Raw genomic sequence first — 18,267 nt, forward strand, 5'->3', positions numbered from 1 at the left:
ATGGACCACGGCCACGGATCGGTTCGAGACCCGATCGTTGTATGTGATTCCTTATGATTGTTATTCCAGTGGACGGGTATTAAGTGTTTGCGATTTACTACCAACACAGCACTAAGGTGCAACACTCCCAAAACCCAGTCCAGAGCAGGCTTTACTCGGTCCCGCCTGCGGTGGTGAGTGGATCGGCTACCGGAGGTGTATTGTCGACCTGGATTCCTCCTCGCTTCGGGTAGCAGCTGTCGTGGAACGGCAGACACCATCCCCCCTCATGTTCAGGTGTCGCGATCCACGTCCGCAGGAGATACCGTTGTGGCTTCGGTGGCGGTGGATCCGTGAATCCAGTGCGCGAGTGGAATGTCTGGCAGCAAGAGACAAATTGGATATCGCCGATCTCACAGTCGTAGACAATTCCATGCCGCTTGCACGTCTCCTCCAGGACCTCCATCGCCTCCAGCTGCTCTGCGGATAGAGGAGGGATCAACCCTTTGTCGCTGAAGCGAGCCAAGGACTTGACAAAGTACGGATCCCACCTGTTCCGTAGAGTCCGACATGAGTACAATGCAGATTCCACGAGAGAGAAGGGGGGTAGCAGACATACTTGACATAGACACGCTCTTTGCCACCCGGCTCGACCATGAAGATAGGGTTCCTAAACCAGGGCTCCTGCCCGTCTGTCACCTCGCCCTTGCGGTCGACATACCAGATGGGCGAGGCCAACGTCTTTGCCACATCGGGCCTTTCTTTCACCAAGGAATTCCAGACTGTATGTGCGGACGCACAGCCAGAAGCACCGCCCGTCTCCCCGGGAGCGCAGAATAACAGCCCGACGATATCCGTTTCGTCAGTGTGATAGAACTGCCTGAGAAGTATGAGGGTAACGCTCAAGGAGCGGACTGGTGCAGAGGACTTACGGTGCGTTTGTGGCTGAGATCTTGATCTTATCAAGGTCGTTGTGATAGTCCGCTCCCTGGTTTGTTACATGGCCGAGAATCAGGCCAAGTTTATTCTGCGAGACGAGGTATCCCAAATGTACGGACAAGCCCATCGTCACCACTGCCGCCTTGTATCGCCCCCACTTGTCAATGGGTAGGCCGCGGAAAACAATGAACCCCCGTCCATTCAAGATATCGCTCCGAATCCCTGGCAAATTCTTTTCAATTGTGGGTAGCCGGAAGTTGTCCTTGAGCCGTGCCCAGGAATGTCAGCCATATGTCCCAAAGACCACAGGGGCTGTTCAAATCACCTTGCTGATACTGGTAAGCGGAACTCCCGAGGCTATGAATGTGTCGACGGCCTGCAGAAGCTCCGCAAGCTCCGGCTCCGTCCACCGGTGAATCCATTGCTCTGGATGTTGAATCATGTGTTCCCTTGTCCAGGCCGTCGGCCCGGTGATATTGCGAGGGAACTCCTCGAAAGGACGTAACTGGCTCTCGATGGGTGGATGTTGGCCGCTGGTACGGAGCCCATCGGGGAACAGCTTACGGTCCACGGGCACTACACGAGGCAGGCCGGCGGGGAGACCTTGCAGGGCAGGCGCGACATTCATTTCAACTAACATACTGAAAAGAGAAGGTACCCACAAGAGCTCTTGCTGCTCATGATCCTCGTTGAAGGATGTTTCTGAAGCATAAATAAATATACATCAGATGCTGCCGAGTGGTATACTTCCGAATGTGTCGAAACTCCGCGTACTCTGTGCAAAGAGGACAAGCCGCGCGGGGAAGACCCCTGACCTGTGCGTCATAGAGCTGGATCCGTCGAAAGCACTAAGACTGATGGCATGGCGTGGCCGCAGTACGGTATTGTCCGTATCTCTATGATCAGGGAACTCTGCCGATGCCTCGTCACCTTTCTCGCCATTCCATATTGGATGGGACGGACTCAAAATGCAACGTTTTTTTCCACAAAAAGGGAAACGAAGGCGCTCCGCCCTGGACAAGAGGCTACTTGGACGGCAGAGGCCGATTGCAGGCGCGGAAGTTGGCCGAGAGGATCGAAGATCATCAAAAGTCTTGAATTGCGACACGTGAGGTGCCGGCCAGGGATGATAATCCTTCAACAATACTGCCCAATCAATTAGCAGCAACCCAGACCGAGTCCACGCCCAGTGCAACCTTTGGGAGGGGAGCCCGGAATGTATCTACTAACGCCATTACTGTTGCAAACCGTCTCTGGCCGTCCATATAAGTGGGGGCGGGATCGGATCCGGTTCCTTGCGCCGTCGTCAAGGCCCGATTTGGCGGATGGCGTCGTCTAGAGATGCTGTCCATTCCCTCCCCGTTAATCTCCGCGGCCAGGGGCCTTCCAATTGGAGGGTTTGCCATGTGGGTCTTGATGGCGCAATGTGCTATCCAGCAGTGGAACCACAGCTAAAGCTTCAGAAGACAAAGAAAGATGGGATGCGACGGATGAGACTACCCTTTTGATTCGTGATAGACGACTCCAACAGGTGGAGAACCCACAGCAATACGATTATCGAGGATGTCAAGGAGGTTTCGCGTGCATAAGCGTTTACTCTGGCTGCACATCCACTTATAGCCATTATATCGCCGTTGACATGACTTGAAGTCTCCTAAAATACGATGGGAAAATATGACCAAGCACGAACATGAACCAGCTCAGGCTCGCGGGAGAGGTGACCAAGCTACCAACATTACCTCGGCCGCCGTTGTACTCCCGCCTCCTGATGGCGGATTTCATGCCTGGGCCCAGGTTGTCTCTGGTCATCTGGTTGTAGCTCTGACCTGGGGGTACGCTGCCAGTTTCGGGGTGTTTCAGAGCCACTATGAGTCTACCTTGCCTCAGAGTCCGTCCGACATCTCCTGGATCGGTGGTTTCCAGGTATTCTGTCTATTATTCATCTCAACACTCTCCGGTCGCGCAACAGATGCGGGGATGGCAAGGACAGTAGTGGCTGCTGGCGCAGTCCTGCTGGGTTTGGGCACCTTCATGACCAGTCTCGCGACAGAATACTGGCAGATCTTTCTGGCCCAGGGGCTCTGTATTGGCCTTGGGCAGGGCCTCATGTGGTTGCCCAGTGTGACGTTGATCTCGACGTATTTTATGCGCCTGCGTGTCTTTGCTGTGACGACTGCGGCCACGGGTACGAGTACAGGAGGCATCATTTTCCCAGCAATGATTCAGTACCTCATCCCAAAGATCGGTCAGTCGATAGTTGTGACCTCAACGTGCAATGCTGACACCTCGATCAGGATTTCCGTGGGCAGTGCGGTGCATGGGGTTTGTTGTCCTTGCCATGTCAGCAGCCACCCTCGCCCTTCTGCGTCCGAGATTGCCACCACGAAAGTCGGGACCGCTGGTCGAGTTGAGCGCGTTCAAAGAGCCTGCGTACATGCTTTTCACCTTTGGCGTTTTCCTCCTATACTGGACCCTGTATTTTGCTTTCTTCTACGTACAGTCCCCATCATGAGAGGTGCCGTATATCGAGAGCTAAGTATAGTTTAGATCCAGGTCTATGCGACAGAGGTGTTGGGGATCTCCGAAGAATCCGGTGCGACATTGATAATCATCATTAACGCCCTCGGTATTCCCGTCCGAGCCCCCTCGGATACTTGGCCGATCGCTACATTGGTCCGCTCAACTGCCTCATTCCTTGCGTGGCCCTTTGTGGCATTCTGATATTTGCCTGGGCCGCCGTGCATACCACGGTCGAGCTGTACGTCTTCGCGGTGTTCTATGGACTAGCATCGGCAGCAGCGATGGCCTTGTTTGTTGGGACAGTGCCCTCGTTGACGAAAGACCTTGATAAGATTGGCACGCGAGTTGGCATGGCCCTGACAATTATGAGCTTTGGCCCGTTGACTGGGCCCTCTGTGGCGGGGACATTGATAGCGCGCACCGGTGGGGAGTACCTGGCTGCGCAGATGTGGGCAGGAGCCGCGTTGATCGTGGCGGTCCTCGCTCTGGTCGGAGCACGACTGATCATTTCGGGACCACGTGTTCTGGCAAAGCTTTGAGGACGTGGATGAGAGTAATAGATCACTTAGCCAAAGAATAGATTGCCGTGCTGGTTTGATATCCAGACTGTCTACTGCGCGGAAGAGCGGCGATAAAACCAGAAGACAACTATGATTCTAACCAGCGCACAAAGGGTGTATTGTAGGCGAAGACATGGACCTACGCGTCTGTCTCTATTCCAAAATACCGAGCAACGTCCAAAAGACCTGAGCCCTCGATGCCGATCCAGTAATCAACAAATCCCTCTTCTTTAGCTTGGGCAACGCGTTCCGCATCCCAAGCTTCTTCCAAAGGTCGCTCGATATAAATTGTCTGGAACCCGCACTTTTTGGCGGCTTGCAAGTCGTGAAGATGGGCAGCGACAAGGCAACACTGCGAGGTCTCTAACCCGAACCTGCGCGCAGCGGCATGATAGACTTCTGGCGCTGGCTTGTAAGCATTGAAGTGCTCTGCACTGCTTATATGCTTGAAAGGCAAAGAACCGTGCTCCACTAAATCTTCGAGAAGTTTGACATTACCGTTGGACAACGTGGAAGTCGGAAACTTGGTGTTGAGCAGCGCAAGGCCTTGAACACTGTCCGCGTACGGATCGAGGCGATGCCAACAGAGGGTCAAGTGTTGGAGATCGTCGTCATTGAAAAGATCCCGCAGACGCCTGTCGGTGAAGATATTGCCCAGAGAGACGCGGTTGTGCTCGTCTACAGGGACAAAGGGCTTGGATGGATCAAAGGTGCGTCCGAAGTTCATATACGAGCGGTGCCACTCGTCTGTGATTTCATCCCATGTCGAGGGCGCTAGGTCGGAGACACGGCCTCGCACATCCACAGCAATCTCGCGAGCTTGGTCTTGCAGGGCGCTTTCTGCTGCAGCCTTCAGCTGGTTCGCAATGCAGAATCTCCATTCAACGACTGTGCCCAAGACGTCGAAAAATAGCATCAAGGGAGTGCCAGGTCGAGCCATCTTGACCAGGGTTTCTTCGAGATGGCACAGGATGAAAATTACCGTCGGATGTATCTCAGAATGTGCAGAGTATCTTCTCCCGTCGTTGGGGGGAACGCCATCGAAGGGGGATTTGGAGAAAGACAGACGACCGTCGTCCAGGTTAGGAGGAAAAGTACCCCTTCACCTGATCTCGGCACCCATTGGACTTGCATGTGGCTGGGAGGGGTCAATTGGCGTCATTCGGACATGCGGATTGACCTCTTTGTCTGCTGCGGGATCCCCCGATGTTACCAGCAGGTTACCGGAACAGGATCACCGCCAGCTCTGGGTTTAAAATCCTCGGTCAGGTTCCGCTTTCCTCGGCCAGCCCGTTCTCACCCGATCTCTCTGGAGAATGGATGCGCCATTTCTCAGTCTATTCAGGGCTCCATGCGATAAACTATGCCCTACTACATCTGTTTTGTAAGTCATCGCTGGTACCTTTCCACGTCTGGGAATGGCTGTTGGTTTGCTCCTTCTGTCGGCTCTACATAGCGCAAGACACCTCTAATTGATGCATGAAATAGTTGCACACCCGTAGCTCTATGCTTATCCACAACTCGTCGATTCGTTAGCCCAGATTCTGACGCCGCGGCGGGAGGCCAAACAAGCTCACTACGACAAGGCTTGGCTGTTCCCTCCGTCAGACGAATGAGGGAAACACTAGAGGGCTACATCGGTCGTGGAAGACTGCGTAGGGTAGCATGAGTTCGTGCGTCACCTCCCTTTATCTTCGCTATCTAACCGTGTCATGAATCACTGCTGAGCGAAACCTGCGCCAACTTGACATAATTCTCTGCCTCACTGAGGCCCTCTACTTGCCCTTTATTTGGCCGATTGCGATATCGAGACTTGATTACGTTGATTTGCCTTTGGAAATCCATTATCTGCAACGCCACAAGGCTGCCGAGCAGGTGTAGCTTCTCACGTCGGTTGACGCGATACGTGGCAACCGAAACATCAACCGGAATCGGACAGGGGACAGGCTCACTTCCCCGCTGCGAGGAGCCTGTATCGCTCAGACTACCCTGATGCATCGCCTTGCAACAGTTGGCCATCCTGCCGCAGATGACCCCGATTTGTCTAGCCGCCATGGCAAGCAGCATGTTCTGCTCTACTCGAGTCGCACATCTGTCGCATGAGATGAAAACGGCCAGAGTCTCGATCGAGTTGCGCAGGTCAGCGAGGAGCAGGTCAAGGCGGTCCTCGCGCGAAGAGCTTTTGGACGACAGCCGTTCGAGAAAGGAGACGGCATTTAACAGACAACAGTTGTCGGACTCTGTACGTGTCTCGCCCAAGGGTTCAACAGGCAGCGTTTCGGATATTGAGCCCATCGTCGCATGTACATCGGTAGTCGTCGTCCAAACAATATCGTCTTGACTCAGGTGAACACCTTGCCAACATTCGGCATCGCCTGTGCTGCTGCTATTCGACGGCCCGAGTAGCGACGCAAACGAGGGATCGGCCGTTGGAATTCCTGGGAGCTGGTCCTGCGCCGCCTCTGTAGCACTGCGCCTTCTTGCTGAAAAGGGAGGCCTCGTTACTGCCAGGTCAGCGGCAGCTATCGTCTATGTCAGCCAAGGATGCCTAGAGCAAACAGAAACCAAAGGGCTCACGGGTTTGAATGTCGCCACTGCTTGATCTGGATCTACCAGGTGAGCTTTGCTGCATGGAAGTATCCATGATCCATGGCATAAACAGCGACTCGTCGATACAGCCATCGTTGAACTTATTGCAGTCCAAATCATCCAATGATAGGTCTTGGCTGGATTTTTCCTGGTTGTCTGCTTCATCGAATACAGTCCGAATGGAGACGCTGTTGTTACGCCGAATGGCCTGGTCCGATGTAGTGCATTAGCGACTCCTGTAGTTAAGTACAGTACATCAAGCTGTTCGGTTACGTACTGCCCGCGAGCCTTTGTTGGTGTCCTGACGCTTGTTTCGCCCGTGACTCTCGGGATAAATACACTCCAATCCTATCGCCTCGCATCTCTGGCATCTCTTGCGGTCTCCCGAACAACGCACCTATAATTCTACTTTGTTAGGGCTCAATGACACGGCACACTGGAGAGGAAGACGATTATCAACCCGTGGTTGCGGGCACGGACCACGGAATAGGAACAGCCGTACCTTTCGCGATCGACAATGTATGCAAGCAACACGTATAGTGTCTTGGACGCTGCGGCTCACTGCAGCAACTGGATCTGGGTTCTCAATGAACTCCAGGGTCTCCCGGTCGAGGCCGGTCGAAACCAGCGTACCAAACATGGTTGGACTATGGCTCTCAGAGATGATTGCGGCTGCCGCAGATAAGGTGCAACGTCTCGGGCGGGCTGAAAGTAGTCTGGGGAGGGTAAGCATGAGGCCGGCCGGGGTGTTAAATGATACTTGCATGAGCAATGTATACATTTATAGATACGCGCTGGGGTACTTTTGATCGTCTAGTCAAGTAGCTGTATGCTGGATCTATAGCCCATATGGCGTATTCTGCACACCTTTCAGGTCTGAATCAGCCCCCGACGATATGGCGTCCAACGCGTGGCTAATCGCCTCCAATAATGGCCAATCGCTTACCATGTGTGAGATCCAAAGCTGTCATCACTGTGGGCTCTAGACTTTGAGAAGCTCTTGTTTTGCGACCCCGAATTTTTCCGACAACGCAGGACACAGTATGGGGGCCAAAAACAAGCAGTAGACAAGGATTACTTGAGACCATACGGGCAAGTGAGGTTGTACAGATTTATCACACTACCGCAGGACCCGCGCGGCTGGGCTTAGGCGTCGATGAGACACTGGACGCCTAATAATGGTGGATCTTGCAGCAGATGTAAGCCTGCAGACAAGCGCTGAGGTGAGGACCTGCGGATTCTACCCTGGGAGAGTCTAGAGTTGGTAGGGCCATGCGGCCGCTGTCGCTGATCTCGGCTCTGATTGCGCTGATTGGAGGCCAGAGACTGACCTGAACTGGAAAGCTGCAAAGCTGAAGAGTACACAGCTCCAGCTCCGTATAGCCGAGGTTTCCCACACTTCCCGAGAGTCGGCAGCCTTCGGGGCAGGCTCGTCACCCCCAGTTCCAGCCCAACTTCACATGCTTTCGCAGAGCTCGCATGTGACACGGCCAAGGCCAGGGCTGCGCGACTCGACGGGACGGTCCGTCGTCTAGTAAGCCCACAATGTCCGCTGTATCTGCTCTGACCGGTGGCCATTACTATTTGTAATGGCTAATTCGCTGATAGCGCCGAATAGAGAAGCTGCGTAAGCCTTCAAATCCCGTACTGACTCTTCCAAACGTGAACAACGGCGCCCGCCATTTGCGGAAAGGCAGCCCAGATGTGGATGATCTCCGCGCCCGTAGCTCCTGGTGGAGAGTCCAAGATCTCCTACCCAGAGTAACCAGAGTAAGGGAAGAGCAACGATTCTCAACATTCGTCACCTCTCTGGATTTCAGTCTTAGCTAATGTTTTACCTTTAGCTCAACCTCCAGCGCTGAAATTCCCACCAGAATCATGAGTCCACCAGTGAATTCCACCGACGAACCTGACAAGCGAGATGCCGATGAAAAATTAGCAGTCACTGGTCCGTCACCAACCGAGTCCGTCAGCATTGCCTACAATGGGTCCGATACACCAGAGGAAGAAGATGCCAGCGGTGGCGTCGGCAGGGAGATGAGCAACCTTCGCTGGTTTGTGGTATGCGTTGGACTATATCTAACTGCGTTTCTGTACGGACTCGACTCCACGATCGCTGCTGATGTGCAAGGGCCTATTCTGGCTTCCCTCGGGGAGCTTCGCCTCCTACCCTGGGTCGGAACGGGGTTTCTACTCGGCTCAGTGGCCACAGTCTCACTATTCGGCTCGCTATACACCAAGATAGAGGTCAAATGGCTATACCTGGGCAGCATCCTGACCTTCGAGGTGGGGAGTGCGATCTGCGGAGCAGCCCCGAATATGCAAGCCATGGTTGTTGGTCGCGTCGTTGCCGGAGTAGGTGGCTCAGGTGTCTATCTTGGGTAAGTAGAGTAATCGCACCGAGCAGGGAGCAAGCGCTGACAAGCGAGAAAGAGGTATCAGCTACATTTCCGTTTTTGTTTCCGCCGCCAGACGACCAATTTACACTGCTTTGATCAGCACGTACGTTACCCATACCGATTAGAGACAATGGACATTGACGAGCATACATACAGATTTTGGGGACTGGGGCCATCCTTGGGCCAGTCATCGGCGGAGCATTTGCACAGAGCCCAGCAACATGGCGTTGGTAAGTGTGCCTTCCGTAGTTGGCTTCCAAGATCTTTTCTTAATCTTGGACAGGGCCTTCTACATCAACCTCGTACTTGGAGGGGTGACTGCTCCAATTTATATCTTCTGTCTTCCACGCCACGGCACACACCGTCACGAAAAGATCCTTCCTCGTATTAGAAATCTCGACTGGCTTGGTGCAATACTCAATGCTGCGACTTACTCTCTCTTCATCATCTCGTGCACGTACAGTGGCTCAACGTGGCCCTGGAACTCCGGCTCAATCATCGCTCTCTGGGTGATGACAGGAGTAACCATCGTACTGTTTGCACTCCAGCAGTGGACGGCATTCCTCACAACAAAGGAAGATCGAATTTATCCCGTCTGGTGCCTCAAAAGCCGGTCCTTGATCCTATTGTACATTGGAACTGCCGGAAGCAGCGCAGTTTTGCAGTGTAACATCTACTACATTCCTCTCTTCTTCGAATTCACCAAGGGAGATGACGCTATCGCTGTTTCAGCCCGGCTGCTGCCATTTATTTTCCTCATGATCTTTAGTTCTTTATTCAGTGGAACCCTTCTGCCAAGATTCAATGTTTACGCAGTTTGGTACCTCTTCTCCGGCATAATAGCCTTGGCCGGGAGTATACTCCTGTTCGAGATCTCGACTGGAACACCACCCAGGAATATCTATGGATTCGAGATACTAACGGGAATCGGCTGCGGCCTGACATTCCAAGCCGCCTACGCCATTGCCATGAGCAAGTCGCTCCCTGAGAAGGCGACCTCCATTCTGGGTTTCATCAACGTCGCCCAACTTGGTGGAGGGGCCTTGGCGCTGGCGATAGCAGGAACAGTCTTCCAGAATGTTGGGTTCGACACCCTGCAGACCGCTCTCGGTGGTAGGGGGTATGCCGCTGGGGAGATTCGCGAGGCTCTTGGTGGTGGATATTCGGCCATTTTGAACGATGGAACTCCTGAAGTTCGTGCCATCGCATCCGAGGCGATTGGGACGACTATCGCAAATGTGTTTGGCATATCAATTGGGGGAAGTGCTGCGGTGCTTGGGGCAGGACTGTTAATGCGGTGGGAACGGGTGAAGTTGTCATAATCGCATACTTGTAACCGTCTCCACCTTGATAGAACATAGCAATATGGGTCGACACTTGCCTTGTTAGATTTCACCGCGATAAAGCTCAGCCGCGCGTCTGTTGAGAGTGGGCTTCATGCCTGGGCTTCGCCTTTTGCTTGTGGACACTTGTTGTTTCAGTATGGAAGCCCAGTCTGATCACGCCATATATATATATATAGATTGAGAGATAGAACGCCACTACAGGAAAGCATAATGGACAAAGTCTATTTATTTTTTTTTATTTAAAGCTAGCCAGGTGAAAGGGTCGAGTATCTCACTCTTCGCTTGCAGAGATCTTGACCAGCTGGCTGTGGGCAGCAATCTTGCCAGCTACATCAGCCAAGGGCATAGCACTCAAGATATCAAACACGGAGATGTCGCTTTTCATATCCTTCAGCGCACGATTGCGGACTTCCACAGCTTGTAGCGAGTCAACTATAGAAAAGGGTTAGCATGGTGTCTTCAGAGTTGTAGTACGCAACTGCATTTTACTCACCACCATAGTCATAGAGAGGCTTTTGAGCATCGATCTCGTCCACCGAAACACCCATGGCCGCAGCAACCAAGCTCTTAATGCTCTCCTCGACAGCTGCGACAGCCTGGGCCATGCTTGTCGCACTCGCCAAGAGTGAGCCCACGTCTTGCTTGTTGGAATTATCGCTGTTATCACTGCCAGAATTCGCGACGCGAAGCGCAAACTTCTTGTCCCTCGAGAAGCCATCGATGTTATGATTATGCTCGATGCAGTCTTCCAGACCGAGGACTATCTGAGCTGGTACGCTTTGTCCATTCGTTGTCGAGCCTCGCATGATGGCCCGCAGCACGACGCCGAGCTCGTCAAGATTCGTCTGCAGGCCTCGCCACCCGTGCTGGTATCGACCCAGGTACACAGCGAGGTCTCCAAACTCACCAGCGTTGGTAAAGTGCGCCGAGTCTGTGACCAAACCGACATCGACACTGGTAGCGTTGATACAGAGATGGTGGCGGGCGTGATGAGCCAACGCGTCCTCAAACGTGTTCCCCGCAGCGTAGTTGGCCTGTGCCGTGTTGCCAATAACGCCGGTTATGGATGAGAGAAGAATAAAGAAGGGTTTATCACCAGGCCAGAGGTTGGCAAGCAAGTTGCAGGAGCCTTTAGTCTTGGGCTCAATGGCACAGCGCCACTGATCAAACGACATGTTATCGAAGATGCCGTCGTCAAGAACCATGGCAAGCTGGATCACGCCCGCAACCCTGCCGCCACTGGCCTTGATGGCGGCGAAGGCTTTGGCAACACTGCGAGCATCGTTGACGTCGCACTTGAAAGCTTTCACCCGAACGGAGCGCTCCGTGAACCTGTCCAGATCGTGCTGATTCCTTGCACCACCTGAGCGGGATAGGAAGGCCAGGTTTCTGGCGCCGCATTCGACCATCCAGTTGGCAATGTGTAGGCCAAGAGCGCCCAAGCCGCCGGCCAGAACATAAGTTGCCTCACGGTCAAGTTTCAGTTGCTCAGCTGGGGGTGGCCGCAAGAGCAATGGGCTCGAATTGTTAAAGGACACGGCAGAGTGCCCGGGTGAAACGGTATCAACCGTACTACCGAGCTTGCTGACGGGCATAATTGTCAGCGGGGATGGCCCCTGCAGGCTGTAGTCTCTGAAAGCCTGTCGAAAGAGTCTCCCGACAGTGGCGGGCCTGCGCTGCATCACGGCGGCGATGTCGATGCGCGAAAAGGTAACGTTGGCTTTACTGCTTGGAAGGAGAGCCCGAAAGCCTTCACCGGTGAGGTCAACAAACTGGCCAAACTCACTCAGAGTCGACATCAAGCCAGGGACATGGGAATGGGTGCGGTGGCTGATAACGACATCAACCCCACGGCTTTCGGTAGTCGCCTGAATCAGCGGCACGAAGTTCTCCAAACCAGCGTCGAAGATGTGGTCTTTAGAGATGCCATATCGCCCAGAGAGGAGATCACGTTCTTCTCTGGTGTCAACCAGAGCAAAGATATCGGCGCCAATAGCGCTGGCAACCTGTGCCAGAGCCTGGCCGACAGCGCTCCCGGCGTCATCCAGCAGCAGTCCTTGCCCGCGACGGAGATGAGCGATCTCGAGGAGTGCATACTGCGCTGTAATAAGTGGCTCAACAAGGGTAACAGCGTCAGGTGGGGCGAGTCCGTTGGGCAGCGGTGCAACCAAGTCCTGATTTTGGCGGAGGTGCGTTTTCGCCGCAGCCTCGGAGAAGACAACAACGCGCTGGCCAAGCTGCAGAGCCCTTACTGAGTCGTGAAGGCGGGCAACAGTTCCGACAGCGTGGCGGACAGAGGTCAATGTCTGGCCCAAGCCGACACCGGAATACTCGACCTTGATCTCGACTTGACCTTCTTTAAGGGGTGATTGGGCCTCATCGTCGGCGATCCAGATGTATGCTTGATCTGATGCCAACTCGCTTGCTGCTAGCGGCTGCCGGGCAGCGCCAAGGGTTGACTCGATTGGCTTTGCGGTATTGTTTGCCAGCTGAAGCTCGTAATCGAAGCCCGCGTCCTCGGTGGCTCGAGGGATATAGACCAGGCCGTTGTACTCGGCGTATTCCATTTCTCCGTCGTCCGGCAGGGACGATCGCCACACATCGAGGACCAGGTCCGCGTATTGGGGGCTGGAAATGTCAGCGACTGCGGACAGATCGAGAACAGGCAGGACAGCAACGGGATATTCGTTGCGCATCACGCGGAACAGGCCCTGGGTCGTCGCAAATTCGACCCCGTTCGACCAGCTCTCCATCACACTGCCATGGGTAATCCAGAAAAGATGGCTCACGGTAGAGATGAGTTTCTTAAATGTGTGGAATTGATCCTCGTTCCAGGCGTACACAAGAGGACTGTCAGTTTCAAGCAGAGATATAACATGTTTGTGAGCGAGTAAAGTTATACTCTCCGGAGTAAAATTCGTCGCAGAAACCGAGTGACCGGCTTGGTCAAGCTTTGCCTGAAGCTCCGCCGCAAATTCCCTCTGCGCAACGGACGGCGTCTCGGGCAGGAGGATCACGACCGTGTCAGGCAACTCAACCGGAAGGGACTTTGGTCTTGAACTGCACAGGACGTAGATATCATCCTCTGCAACGCTGCCAACCCACGTCCTCTCTGACGGAATGGGGCCGACTTCACCTGGGTGACTGGCAGAAGTGAGGCATACCAGAGGAGCCAACTTTGCCAGCGTGGCAGCGTGTCGATCGAGGTCGGAAACACCCAGAGCGAGAACAACATCATTGGCTTCTGGGTCCAGCATCTCGACAGAGAGGCTCTCAGACAGCGTCTGATATGTAATGTCCAGCTTCTCAGTGCCTTCGCCCAGTGTGCTCTTCATCATCTGCGAGATGGACTCGGATGCGGCGACGGCAATGATCCTCTTTGGCCCATACCTCTGGCTGTTGAGGCGACGAAGCACATTGTGACTAGACTCAGATTCATCAAACAAGACAACAAGGACACCGGTGTTTGCCTCCTTCAAGAAAACGGAATCGAGCCAGCTGGTGACTAACCCAGCCGCGTTTCTGGAAGGACTGATCCTCGTGAGCTGCTCGCTGCTGGTGACAAAGGACAAATCAGGAATCCACGAGATGTCAGCGCATTTCCGCGTGGGACGACGGGAAGGAGCAGCATCGGAAGACTCCCCACCTGTGTCAGAGGTCACCTGGCGAAGGGCAAAGCCCTTGACAGTCAGCTTTGGTCGTGTCCAGTCCTCGTCGGAGACAACGAGGTCCGTGATGATCTCGTGGCCAGTCTGGGAGAGTAAGCGACCGTAGCCAGAGTAGAGTGCTCCAACCTCCTTAGGCTGATCATGGGCCACGAAAATCTCGTCAATGCTGTACGGGACTGCGGCTTGTTTTACCGGTTGGCCAGCATCGAGAGATGCAATTACCAAATGGAATATGGAGTCCATGGTTGCTGGATGAATGAGGTGAGGGGTCTCGTACCCTCCGGGCATTGTCGACTTGGTGTCTGGAACGGCCACCGACCCGTACGAGGCCTTTTGCGAGGGCACTGCTGTGAGGCACTTGACATTGCAAAAGGACGGCCCGTATTGCATGCCAATGGCCTCCAGATTCTTGTAGAATGCACCCACGTCGATAGTGATGGAATCTGCCTCGGATAGTAGCGCCCTGCGTGTGGCCAACTGTTGCTGCCACGAGGCATTCACCCCGTCTGGTTCGATATCACTGACTCCCTTCTGGTACACAACAGTAACAGTCCCGGCGCAGTGCTTCCCCCATGCCGAGCCGTTGGTCATTGAATAGACAGTGAAGGCCCATGAGCTGGGCCGTGTTCCGTCGGGGTAGAAGCTGAGGCGCGTCTCCACCGGGGCTTCTTCATCCAGGGAGATGACCAGACCGCGCTCAAAAGTGACGTCGTTCATGCGGAAACCTTCAATCGTCTTGGAAGAGTCGGCAATGCGCAATGCGCCTTCCAATGCCATCACCAGCATGCCCGCGCCCGGGTACAGCACAGTACCGGTAATGATGTGATCCTCAATCCACGGGTTCTCCGAGATGCGCAAGTAGTTCCTCCATCGTGGCTCGAGGCTGTTTTGGGAGTCCTCGGCCATTCCCAGATAGTCGGTGCGCGCATGTGGGGGAAACGATACGATCGAGACGTGTACGATTCGTGCCAGAACCTTTTTGCGTGGTTCCAAGGATAGCTGGGCAAGCTACAAAGCATTTGAGGGGGGTTACTTCCCGTTGATGTCTGCTGGTTGACTTCAGCCAGCTTGATCGGGCAGCCGGCCGCCCACAGCACACCCGCGGCGTTCAGAGCCGTCTCCGTTGCGTCCTGGCCGCGAACCAGCATGGAGACGTATGGGGCAGACTTGGCAAATCTGTTGTTACTTGCGTCGATAATCTGACGCACGGGCCCTTGAAGAGCAGCGTGGGGGCCAACCTCGAGGAAGCTGCCCCACTGTATTGGCACTGGTCGGCTACCCCTGCTGCAACTCTCTTATGCTTTAACAGTGCAATCAGTGCCTGTAAAAACCTGACGGGGTTCTGCATATTGTTGACCCAGTACTGAGCGTTAAGCTCCTTTGCTGAAGCAACGATAGATCCCGTAAGAGACGAGTACATGACGGGCGTCTCCCCTTCCACGTCGCCCTCCTTGGGTTTTAGTTCGCCAATCATGTCCAAGTAGGTTGACGAGACCTCACGCATGTGAGGGGAGTGGTATGCAGTGGTGACCTTGAGCTTGCGGGCGAATTTACCATCGCCCGATATCAGGGTTTCCAGCTGAGCAATGGCGTCAACATCGCCAGATAGCGTCACACTGGATGGGCTGTTGACGCAAGCAACTACGGCCGAGTCGGCGGGGACCTTCTCAAGGTATGCCTGCGCCTCATCCTCAGAAATACCAGCAGCCATCATTGCACCTGGCTTGGAGACTGCGGCGGAACTGACCCCTCGGACGTAGGCCAGCTTTACGGCGTCGTAGTGCGTAAGAAGAGTTGCAGCGTATGCAGCAGCAATCTCCCCGCTCGAGTGTCCGATTGTAGCTTTGGGCATGACCTCCCAGGAGCGAAGCAGGTCAACCAAGGCGACTTGAACCACCGTGCATAGTGGCTGGCTGTACTCCGGGCGGTTGACATTGGCATTTGTTTTCGTGCTCAATTCATCGATTGCGTTCCACGTGCAGCCCAGGTCCTCGAGATAACTTTGGGAGGCCTCGATGCTTGAGCGAAACGTCGAGTTTGCGAGCAGTTCGAGACCCATTGCTGGCCATTGAGCACCCTGACCGGTAAACACCATAACGAGGTTGCTGCCATGGCGTTGCGAGCGAGTCGATGCGACCAGGCCTTTGGATAGCTTTTCTATGAGCTCAGATGTCGAATTTGCAATCGCAAAAGTTCTGTTCTCCAGATGCGTGCGGTGATGCGCAAGTGTAAATGCGAGATTCTCCAACAAGGCTGGATCGTTTTTGTCCTCTGGATCTTGTTGCAGCCATGCATGGAGAGCCTCAGACACTCGCTTGGCTCCAGTCTGGCCCCTACCACTCAAGACGAATAGCTTCTTGCCTGGCTCGTCAGCTCCGTTGACTGATGTGTCCTCGAAGCCGGAGTCTGAGCCAAAGTCACCGATGACAGTGTTGTGGCTGCCCTCCAGTCCCCTGTCATGGAGATAATGGTACGCATCGTCCAGGATAACGTGAGCGTTTGCTCCACCAAACCCAAAGGAGTTGACACTGATTCGACGCAGCCCTGGCGTGGGCCATCTGGCGACTTCGTCTGGGAGCGTAAGATGCCAGTCAGCCAACTTGAGTTTTGGGTTGATGCGCTCCACGCCGAATGTGGGGACCAGCATTCCTTTTTCCAGTAGTAGTATGGATTTGAAAACGCCAGCCAGGCCAGCACATCCCTCTGTGTGGCCCACCGTGGGTTTGATGCTTCCAATGTGGAGAGGGGCTTTCCAGCTGCGCGTCGCGCTGCACCCAGGGTCGACGCAATTGCAGTAAGCTCGAGAGGGTCACCAATGGGCGTTCCTGTCCCATGGCACTCGAAGTACCCTGTTTGCGACAGATCCAGGCCGGCGTCCTCGTAGGTCTGGATAATGAGTTCGGCTTGCGCTGTGGAGCTCGGTTGAGTGACGCTGGGGGTCTTGCCATCCGCGTTGACTCCAGATCCACGAATCACTGCGCGGATCGTATCGCCGTCGCGTAGAGCGTCTGAGAGACGCTTGACGACCATAGCTCCAATGCCGTCACCACGGCCATATCCATTGGCCCGGTCATCGAAGGTATGTGAGATGCCTTCAGGGCTGAGCATGTGCATTGCAGTCAGCTGATGTGAGGTATTGGGGTTGATGAGAAGGTTGACCCCCGTAATGAGTGACTAGACAAGCCAAGTAATAAGTTACCATGTCAAGATGCAACCGGCTGTGGTGTCTTAGCATACCATGTTTGTTTCTCTCAGCCTCAAGGACTGACACGCCAAGTGCAGCGCGTAGAGTGAAGAGCTACAAGCAGTATCGAGCGTCAAGCTGGGGCCTTTAAGGCCAAAGAACCAAGACACGCGATTCGCGGTCATGGCTTCGCTTAGTCCGGTTGCTGCTGGATGGCCGATATCGTAGATGTCATGCAACGAGATCATTTCGTAGTCGTTTGTCATGCAACCGACGTAGCAACCCGTACGGCTGTTTATCAGGTGCTCCATGGGTATCCCAGCTACACGCCAATTAGCAGCAGTTTGGGACTAACAGAGATGCACGGAAATCGCACTGACCATTTTCAAAGCTCTCATAAGATACTTCCAGCAGCATTCTCTTCATGGGGTCCATAGAAGCAGCTTCCTTTTCCGTTACAGAGAAAAAAGGAGCGTCAAAGTGGCCAATGTCCTGCTCCAGAAAGTAACCATGCTGTGGGAGAATGCCGCCCTTTCGGTCTGGATCGGGATGATGCCACATGTTGCTATCCCACCTATCGCCGGGGACTGCACCATGGCCAGTCTTGACCTTGCTGATCATATCCCATAGTGAGTCTAGAGAGGATGCTCCACCAGCGAAGCGACATGCGGCTCCAATAATGGCGATGGGTTCCTGCTTGTCTGACGGGGAAAAGTCCATGACGAAGGGTCAGTGGCTGCGACAGGGTGTAGATTTGGCACTGGATGAATAACGGTCACACTGTGGCCACGAGTAGGACACAGGATGAGAAAAACACGCACGGACATGTAGGCTGACCGCACACGACCTTATCAGCAGTTCAGTTAGAGGTCGCTGCAGTGATTTTGCATGGCCCCTGTGTCTTAAATACAAACCCACTTTGCCCACAGCGTTCAACACGTTGCACAGCTTATACTACAGCTCCGGTGGATTCATTGCGTGTGCGATAGAGACATATGGAGCGAGGATATACTGGATCGCCCTGGCTCTGAAGGGCATAGCGTGGCAGCGACTGTCTGTTCTGGTTGGGGCCGCCCACGACGG

At 54.2% G+C, this 18,267-nt stretch overlaps 7 protein-coding genes across 7 annotated transcripts; 2 read left to right on the forward strand and 5 right to left on the reverse strand.

The window, feature by feature from the left end:
- Positions 1 to 151: 151 nt before the first annotated feature.
- Positions 152 to 1,558, reverse strand: P174DRAFT_429239 (taurine catabolism dioxygenase TauD; the record flags this gene model as incomplete). The annotated part of the gene is made up of 4 exons (XM_024825562.1): positions 152 to 530; positions 599 to 859; positions 912 to 1,180; positions 1,244 to 1,558. The coding sequence occupies 4 exons, from the start codon at positions 1,556 to 1,558 to the stop codon at positions 152 to 154; spliced, it is 1,224 nt and encodes a 407-aa protein (XP_024686429.1).
- Positions 1,559 to 2,236: 678 nt separating this feature from the next.
- Positions 2,237 to 3,588, forward strand: P174DRAFT_439537 (MFS general substrate transporter). The gene is made up of 2 exons (XM_024826825.1): positions 2,237 to 3,163; positions 3,213 to 3,588. The coding sequence occupies exons 1-2, from the start codon at positions 2,593 to 2,595 to the stop codon at positions 3,428 to 3,430; spliced, it is 789 nt and encodes a 262-aa protein (XP_024686430.1). The 5' UTR covers positions 2,237 to 2,592; the 3' UTR covers positions 3,431 to 3,588.
- Positions 3,589 to 4,137: 549 nt separating this feature from the next.
- Positions 4,138 to 4,938, reverse strand: P174DRAFT_458421 (haloacid dehalogenase, type II; the record flags this gene model as incomplete). Its single annotated transcript, XM_024829661.1, has 1 exon — positions 4,138 to 4,938. The coding sequence occupies one exon, from the start codon at positions 4,936 to 4,938 to the stop codon at positions 4,138 to 4,140; it is 801 nt and encodes a 266-aa protein (XP_024686431.1).
- A 770-nt stretch (positions 4,939 to 5,708) lies between these two features.
- On the reverse strand, positions 5,709 to 7,227 carry P174DRAFT_365861 (Zn(II)2Cys6 transcription factor domain-containing protein; the record flags this gene model as incomplete). The annotated part of the gene is made up of 4 exons (XM_024822082.1): positions 5,709 to 6,520; positions 6,564 to 6,795; positions 6,865 to 6,984; positions 7,090 to 7,227. 4 exons carry the CDS (start codon positions 7,225 to 7,227, stop codon positions 5,709 to 5,711), a joined length of 1,302 nt encoding a protein of 433 aa, XP_024686432.1.
- Positions 7,228 to 7,551: 324 nt separating this feature from the next.
- Positions 7,552 to 8,366, reverse strand: P174DRAFT_118021 (uncharacterized protein). The gene has a single exon (XM_024821059.1). It carries the CDS (start codon positions 8,163 to 8,165, stop codon positions 7,734 to 7,736), a length of 432 nt encoding a protein of 143 aa, XP_024686433.1. The 5' UTR covers positions 8,166 to 8,366; the 3' UTR covers positions 7,552 to 7,733.
- Positions 8,271 to 10,536, forward strand: P174DRAFT_439542 (MFS general substrate transporter). The gene is made up of 4 exons (XM_024826826.1): positions 8,271 to 8,968; positions 9,021 to 9,093; positions 9,143 to 9,216; positions 9,270 to 10,536. Exons 1-4 carry the CDS (start codon positions 8,466 to 8,468, stop codon positions 10,306 to 10,308), a joined length of 1,689 nt encoding a protein of 562 aa, XP_024686434.1. The 5' UTR covers positions 8,271 to 8,465; the 3' UTR covers positions 10,309 to 10,536.
- A 67-nt stretch (positions 10,537 to 10,603) lies between these two features.
- Positions 10,604 to 17,904, reverse strand: P174DRAFT_418770 (type I polyketide synthase; the record flags this gene model as incomplete). The annotated part of the gene is made up of 7 exons (XM_024824723.1): positions 10,604 to 10,764; positions 10,826 to 15,008; positions 15,059 to 15,256; positions 15,337 to 16,649; positions 16,775 to 17,174; positions 17,238 to 17,506; positions 17,565 to 17,904. The coding sequence occupies 7 exons, from the start codon at positions 17,902 to 17,904 to the stop codon at positions 10,604 to 10,606; spliced, it is 6,864 nt and encodes a 2,287-aa protein (XP_024686435.1).
- Positions 17,905 to 18,267: the final 363 nt, after the last annotated feature.

The sequence above is a fragment of the Aspergillus novofumigatus genome (genome assembly GCF_002847465.1).
Source record: "Aspergillus novofumigatus IBT 16806 chromosome Unknown P174scaffold_2, whole genome shotgun sequence".
Classification (NCBI taxonomy): Eukaryota; Fungi; Ascomycota; class Eurotiomycetes; order Eurotiales; family Aspergillaceae; genus Aspergillus; species Aspergillus novofumigatus.

What these genes read in the sequence shown, in the direction of transcription:
- P174DRAFT_439542 (XM_024826826.1), top strand. Translation starts at nt 8,466, where the DNA reads ATGAGTCCACCAGTGAATTCCACCGACGAACCTGACAAGCGAGATGCC. An exon ending in GGCTCAGGTGTCTATCTTGG is followed by an intron (nt 8,969 to 9,020) that starts GTAAGTAGAGTA and finishes CAAGCGAGAAAG; the next exon opens with AGGTATCAGCTACATTTCCG. An exon ending in AGCCCAGCAACATGGCGTTG is followed by an intron (nt 9,217 to 9,269) that starts GTAAGTGTGCCT and finishes AATCTTGGACAG; the next exon opens with GGCCTTCTACATCAACCTCG.
- P174DRAFT_118021 (XM_024821059.1), bottom strand. Translation starts at nt 8,165, where the DNA reads ATGGCCACCGGTCAGAGCAGATACAGCGGACATTGTGGGCTTACTAGA.
- P174DRAFT_439537 (XM_024826825.1), top strand. Translation starts at nt 2,593, where the DNA reads ATGACCAAGCACGAACATGAACCAGCTCAGGCTCGCGGGAGAGGTGAC. An exon ending in GTACCTCATCCCAAAGATCG is followed by an intron (nt 3,164 to 3,212) that starts GTCAGTCGATAG and finishes CACCTCGATCAG; the next exon opens with GATTTCCGTGGGCAGTGCGG.